The 14,225-nt window shown below is 38.3% G+C and overlaps 1 protein-coding gene across 14 annotated transcripts in view; it reads left to right on the top strand.

Moving 5' to 3' along the window:
• The window catches only part of CD36 (CD36 molecule), a 224,214-nt gene that overhangs the window by 40,707 nt on the left and 169,282 nt on the right, over positions 1–14,225 (top strand). For 12 of the 14 annotated variants that reach the window (XR_007479292.1, XM_049714942.1, XM_049714941.1 and 9 more), the window contains exons 2-3: positions 10,530–10,618; positions 11,101–11,309. Coding sequence is in view for 13 of the 14 variants with exons in the window: in XM_049714942.1 (XP_049570899.1) it covers positions 11,190–11,309 (120 nt within the window). In the remaining variant the exon portion in view is untranslated. The remainder of the gene's footprint in view (positions 1–10,529; positions 10,619–11,100; positions 11,310–14,225) is intronic. The other 2 variants (XM_049714945.1, XM_049714946.1) reach the window with 1 other exon arrangement.

Genomic DNA, 14,225 nt, shown 5'->3' with positions numbered 1-14,225 from the left:
AGGTTCTTCATGACATTGTTATTTTTTCTTAGATTCCATATATATGTGTTAGCATACGGTATTTGTCTTTCTCTTTCTGACTTACTTCACTCTGTATGACAGACTCTAGGTCCATCCACCTCAATTTCGTTTCTTTTTATGGTTGAGTAATATTTCATTGTATATATATGCCACATCTTCTTTATCCATTCATCTAATGATGGACATGTAGGTTGCTTCCATCTCCAGGCTATTGTAAATAGAGCTGCAATGAACATTTTGGTACATGACTCTTTTCGAATTATGGTTTTCTCAGGGTATATGCCCAGGAGTGGATTTGCTGGGTCGTATGGTAGTTCTATTTGCAGGTTTTTAAGGAACCTCCATACTGTTCTCCATAGTGGCTGTACCAATTCACGTTCCCACCAGCAGTGCAAGAGTGTTCCCTTTTCTCCACACCCTCTCCATCATTTATTGTTTCTAGGTTTTTTGATGATGGCCATTCTGACCAGTGTGAGATGATATCTCATTGTAGTTTTGATTTGCATTTCTCTAATGATTAATGATGTGGAGCATTCTTTCATGTGTTTGTTGGCAATCTGTATATCTTCTTTGGAGAAATGTCTATGTAGGTCTTCTGCCCATTTTTGGATTGGGTTGTTTGTTGTTTTGTTATTGAGCTGCATGAGCTGCTTGTAAATTTGGAGATTAATCCTTTGTCAGTTGCTTCATTTGCAAATATTTTCTCCCATTCTGAGGGTTGTCTTTTGGTCTTGTTTATGGTTTCCTTTGCTGTGCAAAAGCTTTTAAGTTTCATTAAGTCCCATTTATTTTTGTTTTTATTTCCATTTCTCTAGGAGGTGGGTCAAAAAGGATCTTGCTGTGATTTATGTCACAGAGTGTTCTGCCTATGTTTTCCTCTAAGAGTTTGATAGTTTCTGGCCTTACATTTAGGTCTTTAATCCATTTTGAGGTTTTTTTGTGTATGGAGTTAGGGAGTGTTCTAATCTCATACTTTTACATGTACCCGTCCAGTTTTCCCAGCACCACTTATTGGAGAGGCTGTCCTTTCTCCACTGTACATTCCTGCCTCCTTTATCAAAGATAAGGTGACCATATGTGTGTGGGTTTATCATTGGGCTTTCTATCTTTCTCCATTGATCTATATTTCTGTTTTTGTGCCCGTACCATACTATCTTGATTGCAGTAGCTTTGCAGTATAGTCTGAAGTCAGGGAGCCTGATACCTCCAGCTCCGTTTTTCGTTCTCAAGATTGCTTTGGCTATTCGGGGTCTTTTGTGTTTCCATACAAATTGTGAAATTTTTTGTTCCAGTTCTGTGAAAAATGCCAGTGGTAGGTTGATAGGGATTGCATTGAATCTGTAGGTTGCTTTGGGTAGTAGAGTCATTTTCACAATGTTAATTCTTCCTATCCAAGAACATGGTATATCTCTCCATCTATTTGTATCATCTTTAATTTCTTTCATCAGTGTCTTATAATTTTCTGCATATAGGTCTTTGGTCTCCTTAGTTAGGTTTATTCCTAGATATTTTATTCTTTTTGTTGCAGTGGTAAATGGGAGTGTTTTCTTGGTTTCACTTTCAGATTTTTCATCATTAGTGTATAGGAATGCCAGAGATTTCTGTGCATTAATTTTGTATCCTGCAACTTTACCAAATTCATTGATTAGCTCTAGTAGTTTTCTGGTAGCATCTTTAGGATTCTCTATGTATAGTATCATGTCACCTGCAAAGAGTGACAGCTTTACTTCTTCTTTTCTGATTTGGATTCCTTTTTTTTCCTTTTCTTCTCTGATTGCTGTGGCTAAAACTTCCAAACCTATGTTGAATAAGAGTGGTGAGAGTGGGCAACCTTGTTTTGTTCCTGATGTTAGTGGAAATTCTTTCAGTTTTTCACCATTGAGGACGATGTTGGCTGTAGGTTTGTCATATATGGCCTTTATTATGTTGAGGAAAGTTCCCTCTATGCCTACTTTCTGCAGGGTTTTTATCATAAATGGGTGTTGAATTTTGTCGAAAGCTTTCTCTGCATCTGTTGAGATGATCATATGGTTTTTCTCCTTCAGTTTGTTAATATGGTGTATCACGTTGTTCAGTTTGCGTATATTGAAGAATCCTTGCATTCCTGGAATAAACCCAACTTGATCATGGTGTATGATCCTTTTAATGTGCTGTTGGATTATGTTTGCTAGTATTTTGTTGAGGATTTTTGCATCTATGTTCATCAGTGATAGTGGCCTGTAGTTTTCTTTCTTTGTGACATCCTTGTCTGGTTTTGGTATCAGGGTGACTGTGGCCTCGTAGAATGAGTTTGGGAGTGTTCCTCCCTCTGTTATATTTTGGAAGAGTTTGAGAAGGATAGGTGTTAGCTCTTCTCTAAATGTTTGATAGAATTCACCTGTGAAGCCATCTGGTCCTGGGCTTTTGTTTGTTGTAAAATTTTCAATCACAGTCTCAATTTCAGTGCTTGTGATTGGTCTGTTCATATTTTCTATTTCTTCCTGATTCACTCTTGGCAGGTTGTGCATTTCTAAGAATTTGTCCACTTCTTCCAGGTTGTCCATTTTATTGGCATAGAGTTGCTTGTCGTAATCTCTCATGATCTTTTGTATTTCTGCAGTGTCAGTTGTTACTTCTCCTTTTTCATTTCTAATTCTATTGATCTGAGTCTTCTCCCTTTTTTTCTTGATGAGTCTGGCTAATGGTTTATCCATTTTGTTTATCTTCTCCAGGAACCAGCTTTTACTCTTATAGTTCTTTGCTGTCATTTCCTTCATTTCTTATTCATTTATTTCTGATCTGATCGTTATGATTTCTTTCCTTCTGCTAACTTTGGGGTTTTTTTGTTCTTCTTTCTCTAATTGCTTTAGGTGCAAGGTTAGGTTGTTTATTCGAGATGTTTCTTGTTTCTTAAGGTAGGATTTTATTGCTATAAACTTCCCTCTTAGAACTGCTTTTGCTGCATCCCATAGGTTTTGGGTCGTCGTGTCTCCATTGTCATTTGTTTCTAGGTACTTTTTGACTTCCTCTTTGATTTCTTCAGTGATCTCTTGGTTATTAAGTAGTCTATTGTTTAGCCTCCATGTGTTTGTATTTTTTACAGATCTTTTCCTGTAATTGATATCTAGTCTCATAGCGTTGTGCTCGGAAAAGATACTTGATACAATTTCAATTTTCTTAAATTTACCAAGGCTTGATTTGTGACCCAAGATATGATCTATCCTGGAGAATGTTCCATGAGCACCTGAGAAAAATGTGTATTCTGTTGTTTTTGGATGGAATGTCCTATAAATATCAATTAAGTCCATCTTCTTTAATGTATCATTTAAAGCTTGTGTTTCCTTATTTATTTTCATTTTGGTGAAAGTGGGGTGTTAAAGTCCCCTACTATGAATGTGTTACTGTCAATTTCCCCTTTTATGGTTGTTAGTATTTACCTTATGTATTGAGGTGCTCCTATGTTGGGTGCATAAATATTTACAATTGTTATATCTTCTTCTTGGATCGATCCCTTGATCACATGTAGTGTCCTTCTTTGTCTCTTGTAATAGTCTATATTTTAAAGTCTATTGTGTCTGATATGAGAATTGCTACTCCAGCTTTCTTTTGGTTTCCATTTGCATGGAATATCTTTTTCCATCCCCTCACTTTCAGTCTGTATGTGTCCCTAGGTCTGAAGTGGGTCTCTTGTCGACAGCATATATATGTGTCTTGTTTTTGTATCCATTCAACCAATCTGTGTCTTTTGGTGGGAGCATTTAATCCATCTACATTTAAGGTAATTATCGATATGTATGTTCCTATTCCCATTTTCTTAATTGTTTTGGGTTCATTATTGTAGGTCTTTTCCTTCTCTTGTGTTTTTTGCCTAGAGAAGTTCCTTTAGCATTTGATGTAAGGCTGGTTTGGTGGTGCTGAACTCTCTCAGCTTTAGCTTGTCTGTAAAGGTTTTAATTTCTCCATCAAATCCGAATGAGATCCTTGCTGTGTAGAGTAATCTTGGTTGCAGGTTTTTCTCCTTCATCACTTTAAATATGTCCTGCCAGTCCCTTCTGGCTTGCAGAGTTTCTGCTGAAAGATCAGATGTTAACCTTATGGGGATTCCCTTGTGTGTTATTTGTTGTTTTTCACTTGCTGCTTTTAATATGTTTTCTTTATATTTAATTTTTGACAGTTTGATTAATATGTGTTTTGCCATGTTTCTCCTTGGATTTATCCTGTATGGGACTCTCTGTGCTTCCTGGACTTGATTAACTATTTCCTTTCCCATATTAGGGAAGTTTTCAACTATAATCTCTTCAAATATTTTCTCAGTCCCTTTCTTTTTCTCTTCTTCTTCTGGGACCCCTATACTTCGAATGTTGGTGCATTTAATGTTGTCCCAGAGGTCTCTGAGACTGTCCTCAGTTCTTTTCATTCTTTTTTCTTTATTCTGATCTGCAGTAGTTATTTCCACTATTTATTCTTCCAGGTCACTTATCCGTTCTTCTGCCTCAGTTATTCTGCTATTGATCCCATCTAGAGTATTTTTAATTTCATTTATTGTGTTGTTCATCGTTGCTTGTTTCCTCTTTAGTTCTTCTAGGTCCTTGCTAAATGTTTCTTGCATTTTCTCTATTCTATTTCCAAGATTTTGGATCTACTTTACTATCATTATTCTGAATTCTTTTTCAGGTAGACTGCCTATTTCCTCTTCATTTGTTAGGTCTGGTGGGTTTTTATCTTGCTCCTTCATCTGCTGTGTGTTTTTCTGTCTTCTCATTTTGCTTCTCTGTGTTTGGGGTCTCCTTTTCGCAGGCTGCAGGTTCGTAGTTCCCATTGTTTTTGGTGTCTGTCCCCAGTGTCTAAAGTTGGTTCAGTGGGTTGTGTAGGCTTCCTGGTGGTGGGGACTAGTGCCTGTGTTGTGGTGGATGAGGCTGGATCTTTTCTTTCTGGTGGGCAGGTCCACGTCTGGTGGTGTGTTTTGGGGTGTCTGTGGCCTTATTATGATTTTAGGCAGCCTCTCTGCTAATGGGTGGGGTTGTGTTCCTGTTTTGCTAGTTGTTTGGAATAGGGTTTCCAGCACTGTAGCTTGCTGGTCATTAAGTGAAGCTGGGTGTTGGTGTTGAGATGGAGATCTCTGGGAAATTTTCGCCGTTTGATATTATGTGGAGCTGTGGGGGTCTCTTGTGGACCAGTGTCCTGAAGTTGGCTCTCCCACCTCAGAGGCACAGCACTGACTCCTGGCTGCAGCGCCAAGAACCTTTCATCCACACGGCTCAGAATAAAAGGGAGAAAAAGTAGAAAGAAAGAAAAAGAAAGAAAGAAGAGAAAATAAAATAATGTAAGATAAAATAAAATAAAGTTATAAAAATAAAAAATAATTATTAAGAAAAAAAAATTTTTTAAGTTAAAAAAAAAGGGACGGACAGAACGCTAGGACAAAAGGTGAAAGCAATGCTGTACAGACAAAATCTCACAGAGAAGCATACACATAGACACTCACAAAAAGAGGAAAAGGGGAAAAAATCATAAATCTTGCTCTCAAAGTCCACCTCCTCAATTTGGGATGATTCGTTGTCTATTCATGTATTCCACAGATGCAGGGTACATCAAGTTGATTGTGGAGATTTAATCCGCTGCTCCTGAGGCTGCTGGGAGAGATTTCCCTTTCTCTTCTTTGTTCTCTCAGCTCTCGGGGCTCAGCTTTGGATCTGGACCCGCCTCTGCATGTAGGTCGCCGGAGGGCGTGTGTTCTTTGCTCAGACAGGACGGGGTTAAAGGAGCCGCTGATTCGGGGGCTCTGGCTCACTCAGGCTGGGGGGAGGGAGGGGTATGGATGCGGGGCGAGCCTGTGGTGGCAGAGGCCGGTGTGACGTTGCACCAGCCTGAGGCGCGCCGTGCATTCTCCCGGGGAAGTTGTCCCTGGCATTGGGACCCTGGCAGTGGCGGGCGGCACAGGCTCCCCGGAAGGGGGGTGTGGATAGTGACCTGTGCTCGTACACAGGCTTCTTGGTGGCGGCAGCAGCAGCCTTAGCGTCTCATGCCCGTCTCTGTGGTCCATGCTGTTAGCCGCGGCTTGCGCCCGTCTCTGGAGCTCCTTTAAGCAGCGCTCTTAATCCCCTCTCCTCTTGCACCAGGAAACAAAGAGGGAAGGAAAAGTCTCTTGCCTCTTCGGCAGCTCCAGGCCTTTTCCCGGACTCCCTCCCGGCTAGCCGTGGTGCACTAACCCCCTGCAGGCTGTGTTCACACCGCCAGTCCTCTCCTCAATGTCTTATTATGAAGAAGAAATAACAGTAAAGAATAAAACTTAATCTAATATTAGCAAGTAAAATAAATTTTATTATGTAAGAAGCTGTACTACTGAGAAAACCATGTGTGCAAAACACAAATTTTATGTGCTCTAAATGGCTACACGTGAGAGGAGAGTGGGGAATAACTACACTTTTTTTATGAAGCTCTTGAATAGAATGTCCTGAGTAACCTGAACTTTTATGTATTCAATTCATGTCCTACTTAATTTGTTAGTCCCTCCTTTGCTTCAGGTGAATAAAACTACAGTTGACCCTTGAACAGAACAGGTTTGAACTTTGTGGGTCCACTTTGACACAGAATTTTTTCAGTAGATACTACAGTACTACCTGATCCACAATGTGTAGTTGGTTGGATCCACAGATGCAGAACTACAGATAAGGAGGGCTGACTGTATAGTTATATGTGGATTTTCCACTGCCCGCAGGGTCCATAACCCCTCTGCGTTGTTCAAGGGTCACCTTGTATTTGTAATTTTGTAGTATGAAGCATAAGGTTAAAGTATAATTATAATAGCAATACTTAACTTATGGTGACAGGGCACTGAAGCATAATAAATGAATGCAAGTAAGTAGTTCCCCCATATTCACGGGTGTGGAGGATACCTTCTAAGACCCTCATTGGGTGCCTGAACCCAGAGATAGCACCAAACCCTAAGTAGTCCCCCTGTAGCCAAGATTTTGCTTTCTACAGGTTCCGTTACCTTCACCTGACCACTTTTGACCATGGGTAAGTGAAACTGTGGAAAGCAAAGCCGTTGATAAAGGAGGACTACACTACACATGTGAAATATCTTGCCTATTCTTAGAGAGAAAAAAAAAAAAGGAAACTTACATCAAGGTAACAAAAGTATGTCGGCCAATAGAAAATGTGAAAAATTAGATAAACTCAATCTTTTTCTGTTGAAAATATCAGTACACATATGCAGGAATGTTAGAGTAACTCTTGTATCTTTGCTTATGCATCATCCAGACAGTGTCAGACTAGGAACTGTCTAACCATGCAATTCAACCCAAAAAATTATTGACACTTTTGTTTTCTGATGAACTTGACTCAACAGCAGTGGGCTGTGTATACTATCTCACTTCAGTTTTAAATTCAAAGCAGACAGAGCCTGGGCAGTACCCAGGTCTGCCCATGACTTCACATCTCTGGGCTCAGGGTCCTTGGAAGTCATAATAATGAGTTTTCATGTTTAGAGAGGCATTGAATAACCTGTTGCCCCCTGGGTCGTCCAGTGGACTTTCTTGAGACTCTTTGCCCCTTGCAGAAACTCTTTCCTGTAGTCCGTGGGGCTGCTTGAATAAAGGAGAATGATTCTGGGAAAGGTCAGGTAGATTCTTAACTAGGTGATGGCATAGATCTGGAAAGGGGCAAATAATACACACCTCTGTCCATCTCAGAAACCATAGAATTGTAATGTTTAACTCATTTTATATTCCATCTGTCAGAATTGCAAATAACATTAATATTGAATAATTTTTAGTGGTGTTTATATAGAAAATACAATATCTTTCGGAAAGAGATGATTTTATCTTTGAGTTGTATTTTTTAATAGATTCATGATGTTATAGAAACAAAACTAGAATTTGACTCTCGGGATTTCGTGTCCCAATTTTTTAACGAATTGCAGTCCATTTGTTTCTACAGAGATTCTCCTCAAGTTTCCTAAACATGGGATAGGATAGTGTTAGTTGGGAGTGGGGAGACCAAGTTGGGAATCAGGGTCTTGGAGTTCCCACCACTGCTGCCACTGCTGTAATCAAAGTCACTCTGCCTGGTCTTCCATGTAAGAATTTGAGTGAAGAACCAGTTCAGCTGCCTAAATTAAAAACTGGGGATCTCATCTTAGCATCTTATTTTACACATGAGGAAACTGAGGAATAGAGCTATTAAGTGACTTGCCCAAGGTCAGCTGGCAAGAGAGTAGCCCATCATGCTTCAGTTTATTCTCCAGTCTCTCAGTTACAGCAGGCTCGATCCCTGTATTTTGATGACTACCTTAAGTATAACTTGCAGATTTTGAACTGGGGAATGGTCTATGAAATGGGCATTCAGTAAAATATTACTTGATAAGCTCCCCTGAATATGATCACTTGTATACAATACAGAACACCTGGGTGACATTCTCTACTCAGCAATTACAATGATCGTTTAAAAGATGATGTTTCAGGGCTTCCCTGGTGGCGCAGTGGTTGAGAGTCTGCCTGCCGATGCAGGGGACACGGGTTCGTGCCCCGGTCCGGGAAGATCTCACATGCCGCGGAGCGGCTGGGCCCGTGAGCCATGGCCGCTGAGCCGGCGCATCCGGAGCCTGTGCTCCGCAACGGGAGAGGACACAACAGTGAGAGGCCCACGTACTGCAAAAATAAAAAAAAACAAACAAAAAGGATGATGCTTCACAAAAATTTTAAGGTGCTGTACAATTATCCTTTGCAAAGGAGATTCTACTTGTGAATATCTAGTCATTATTATCAGATTTAAATAATTTGTTCCATTGCATTATGACAATCCTGGCCAAAGCCATAGGAGGTAGCGTATATTCTTCCCCCTCCACCCCCAAGCAATTAATAAAAAGCCGACTCTACTTGCTCAGGGACACATAAAATTCCACAGGAAAAATAAATCACTTGTTTAGGCTTGTGTGTTTTGTTTACATTGGAAAAAAACATGTGACACTCATGACTATTTAAGCTTCTTAGCCATGAGGACCTCAGTGTGAATCAGTTTGCTCATCCTGATTTACAGTGGAAGTATCCTAGCTATAAGGCATTGGTAAAGGGAAATCCTAAAGGATGAAAAATAAATAAATTGCCATGAAAAAATTTTATAACATCTTTTTCCATTTTGGGGAAAAGTCTTATTTTCTTAACATTAGTCTTAACACTATTTTCTTAGCTATGCAATTAATATTTTAAAAAAACTAAATGTTTCCTCAAGTGGAAAGAACTACTAATAAAATCATCAGAGTGGTACTTCAACCACAACAAAGCTATGTAGGGAAAATCTGAGACCATAACAAAATATAATTATTATTCTACTTACAAGGTTGAGAAAAATATTATGTGTGCCTCTTTTTTGTCTGTAGCCTCCATTCTGTTGGCATTTTTGTTTTCCTTGGCCAGGGGCATTTTGAAGTAGGGAATATTTGTTTATAAGCTACAAAGCACATTCTGTTTATTGATGTCAGGTCAACCCCATTATAAAAAATGCGATTGCAACCAAAATAGCTCAAATGAGTATGTTTTCAATATTTGAATAATAAAGTCTTATTAACCTTGTTACAATAGGATCTACTTATTCCACTAAGAGTTTTCTTCCAAAGATAAGACTGACTAAGTGAAATACATATTGACACAATCTAGTTGCTTTTAACAGAACTGGCATGAGTCAGTTGCCCATGACAGAATGAACAATATTGCCCTTGAATATGTTAAAAAATATATATGTGAGATCAGCAAGAAAGCAATGACTATCACAGAAACTAGACATCCTCTACATATTTTCTTTAAAGTCTTTTCACCTTTAGACTACCTAAAAATCAGTTATTAAAAAAAGAAATTGACTAAATTTTGTTTCTTTTTATGGCTGAGTAATATTCCATTGTATATATGTGCCACATCTTCTTTATCCATTCATCTGTCGATGGACATACATATGGAATCTAAGAAAAAAAAAAAAGGTCATGAAGAACCTAGGGGCAAGACGGGAATAAAGACACAGACCTACTAGAGCATGGACTTCCTTGAGGATATGGGGAGGGGGAGGTTGTGACGAGGTGAGAGAGTGGCATGGACATATATACACTACCAAGCGTAAAGTGGATAGCTAGTGGGAAGCAGCCGCATAAAACAGGGAGATCAGCTCGGTGCTTTGTGACCACCTAGAGGGGTGGGATAGGGAGGGTGGGAGGGAGGAAGATGCAGGAGGGAAGAGATATGGGAACGTGTATATGTATAACTGATTCACTTTGTTATAAAGCAGAAACTAACACACCATTGTAAAGCAATTATGTTCCAATAAAGATGTTAAAAAAAAAAGAAATGAAGTACTCTTCTTTAAAATATTTCAATGTTTTCAACACCGTGTGTAAGAAAGAATGCAGGCATGAACTCAATATTGATGAAAGTGGAAGTTTCTTTTAATAATTATAATTTTGATGTTATTAGGGAGTAGTCTAGTGCTAATTTTCTGGCAATGTATTTTCCCAATTTACTCATGCTTTTTTGTTTTAACAGATAGCTTACAATTGATTACAAGAATTGATTCCTCTGAGACTCATCAGATCATTTCCTGTAAAATCCGTATCTCTCTATTTGTGAAAAAGGTAAAGAAAACATCTGTCACCAAACTTGCTTAGCATTTAGATGTGATAGACATCAGTCCACCCACATTCAGTTTGCAGGAGAACTCCAGTTAGGGTGCAGATGGTTGTGTTGGGGTGGAGAAGCCAGATAGAGGGTGAAGATGCCCGTAAGTGTCCCAGGCTGATGCAAGGTAAGCAGAGGGCGAGAGTACAGTAAGCATATTCTCCTTAGATAAGATTTCAGAATGTTAATCATCCATAGAAAGAAAATTTTAAAGAGGAGAACTTTGAAGAACTGCTTTATGTGACATTATTTATTACTTCTACCACTGGTAGGTAGGTCAAATCAAGAAAGGACAAGACCTAGAAAGTTTTATTTTTTTTTTAAAAAAAGCATCTGTTTATAACTGGCAGAATGATGTTTCAGTTGCGTGTTTTCCTTGTACTTTGATCTTTTTGTTTGATACTTATGCTTCTGTTTTATGATCTCCTTCTAATGATAGAACCAGACCTCTTGGAAACCACCTTCATCAGACCTGGGAGTTTGAAGGAAGCAGGTGCTGAACCTTAGTTTTTTCCCAGAACAAGAAAAATGGGCTGCGATCGAAACTGTGGGCTCATCGCTGGTGCTGTCATTGGTGCAGCCCTGGCTGTGTTTGGAGGTATTCTAATGCCAGTTGGAGACATGCTGATTGAGAAGAAAATTAAAAAGGTACAAGTAATTTCAAGAATATTTCTTGCTGTCCTGATTCATTCTATCTTCCATCCCTTTTTGGCTTAGTGTGGCTGTTTGATATTTCATTGTAACTGGCAATAATGTGTCTCCAACACAAACGTGATTGTGAACTACTGAAACTACATGATAGAGAAGTGGTCACAGTATGATGTATATTCTACCATTCATATTCTATATGAATGCACTGTCATCTTAGGTCTAAATATTTAATTTCTGATAAAAAACTATTATAGGTATGCAGGTAAGTAGAAATAATTACATTTAATTATGTCAATAGAGTATGCTGATAAGCTTTTGAATGAGAAATGAGTGTTATTTTGTGAGGGTACATTTATAAAATAGGTGCAGTTTGATTAATGTTGAGAAAAGTAAAATCATATTTAATATATATATAACTTAAACAAAATTGTGTTTAATATTGATGTAGGAATATTTGGTAAAACTGGTAAAAATTATTTCTGTTTGGTAAACTGCTCTATATGATATGTGTAATAATATATGATTGTCTTATGAACATTTCTTATTGATGAAGTTTGATAATTGACTTTTAGAAGATACTTCCAGAAATGTAATTTAGAACATATCCTAGTATATATGTAACAAGTTGACTATAGTTTTAACAAAACTAAAAATAAAAGTGACTAAAATATATTCAGTCACCTATGTGTTAAGTCACTAAAAATAAAGTGACTTAATATATAGGCTTTGTACAACAAACTAGAATTTATCTCCCACCCTAGTTCCTTCTAATTCACTTTCGTACTCACCAACTTTAATTGATAAAGAGAAGGAAGACTAGAATAAAGGAAAGTAGATCTGCTGAAGTCCTAAATCAGGGATGGCAAATTCAAATGGCTTCAGGGGTTTGGAGACAAGGTTTAAAAAAAAAAAAAAAAAATGGGGAACTACCAAGAACAAGGTAAAAACAAGACAAGGACTATTGTGAATTTAAAAGTGTGTGCTCTGCCCAAAGGCATGTATGTTCATTTTTAAAATACAATGCTACACTGCTTTTACACAAAGAGAAGATGGAGACAGTGAAGCAAAACCATGAAAAAGTGTGTGGAGCTAGTTGATGAGCAATTAGCATGCAACATTTGTGGATATTTTGTTGGTTCCTCTGATTGTGTAAAAAAAAATCTGTTGTACATATGTTTGGAAGTATATACCCTTTTTGTAAAATCTTACAAGGTGAAGCAGGTTAGGCTTTTTTTTTTACCATTGATGAAAAATGAAGTACATATGTGAAAGAAAAAAAAAGATGAAATTTTGATATTCTTATTAAAAGGTTTGGGGCTTCCCTGGTGGCGCAGTGGTTGAGAGTCCGCCTGCCAATGCAGGGGACACGGGTTCGTGCCCCAGTCCGGGAAGATCCCACATGCCGCGGAGCGGCTGCGCCCGTGAGCCATGGCCGCTGAGCCTGCGCGTCCGGAGCCCGTGCTCCACAACGGGAGAGGCCACAACAGTGAGAGGCTCGTGTACTGCAAAAAAAAAAAAAAAAAAGTTTGATTCTTTTGGTTTGTTTTTTTTTGTTTTTTTTACTATTTCAATGCTATAGACAAAATGAGTTTGTGTATAAATACATTGAAAATCTAAGAAAACTGAAAAACAAATATAAAGTGAAATGGAGCTATGAGGGCAGTCTTGCTGACAAAATTTCTTTCATTCATTGTATATTAGGTATCCTGTATTTGTGGCAACTTACACAAAGTTATGTGATGCATCATATCATGTATAGTGAGGCTGAATAGAAGCCTAGTTCATTGTATGAACATTGAAAGTAAACACTGAAAGATTAATTTCCAAATTATTCTCTCGAATATCTCAAATTCAATTGTTCTCTATTCCTTTACCTCTTAATCAAAATTATAAAGTATTATTTCATTCACTAAAAATAAATAAATAAATAAATAAATAAAATACAGTGCTAGCCAAATACAACATATCTGAATGCTGGCCTCAGCTCTCAGCCTGATTCAGATGTCAGCGGTCTAGACGTTAGTAAGCAGAGTGCACATGGAGAACAACAAGAACTGAATCTGAAAATGGGCTAGACTACCAACTCATACTGAAGTTTCTGTTCCTGCTAAGACCTTGATCTGTCTCATCCATTCATCCATGTTTAACATCTTACTCTTACTAGGAGTATAAACATATACAATTATATTTCACTAAAGCACTGACCTAATTGACAAATAAATATGAAGATTTAATTTCAAATCTAGTTACCCAGGACAAGAAGTTACTATTTTCCAGTGTTTTTTTGGTTTAGCTAAAATGCTTAGTCTTTAAATTTAAAAACTTTTCTCACTGTACCATTACAGCTCTTGTCTTAGTATAACAGATTTTTAAAAAATAGGACATTTTTAGGTACAGTTTCTATACTTGCATGCTGTATTTGCTTAATAACAGTATAGTCATTTCTATCCTTTCTCTTGCTAACAGACTGCAAAAATTTCAACCTCATGCATTTAACTGAAAATATACATTAAATTCCATCTCCTTCCTTGGAATTCCCAGTTTTCTTGATATTATTATTATTATATTTTATATATTTATTTATTTTTGGCTGTATTGGGTCTTTGTTGCTGCACGTGGGCTTTCTCTAGCTGTGGTGAGCAGGGGCTACACTTCGTTGCGGTGCACGGGCTTCTCATTGTGGTGGCTTCTCTTGCTGTGGAGCACGGGCTCTAGGCGCATTGGCTTCAGTAGTTGTGGCTCGCGGGCTCTCGAGCGCAGGCTCAGTAGTTGTGGCGCACGGGTTTAGTTGCTCTGCGGCACGTGGGATCTTCCTGGACCAGGGCTCGAACCCATGTCCCCTACATGGGCAGGTGGGTTCTTAACCACTGTGCCACGAGGGAAGCCCTATTTTTAATACAGTTCAATAGAGAC

This window comes from Orcinus orca, chromosome 9 (genome assembly GCF_937001465.1).
Source record: "Orcinus orca chromosome 9, mOrcOrc1.1, whole genome shotgun sequence".
NCBI classification, from domain to species: domain Eukaryota; kingdom Metazoa; phylum Chordata; class Mammalia; order Artiodactyla; family Delphinidae; genus Orcinus; species Orcinus orca.
The sequence above is the reverse complement of the archived record's forward strand: the minus strand, read 5'-3'. Positions and strand labels throughout refer to the sequence as shown.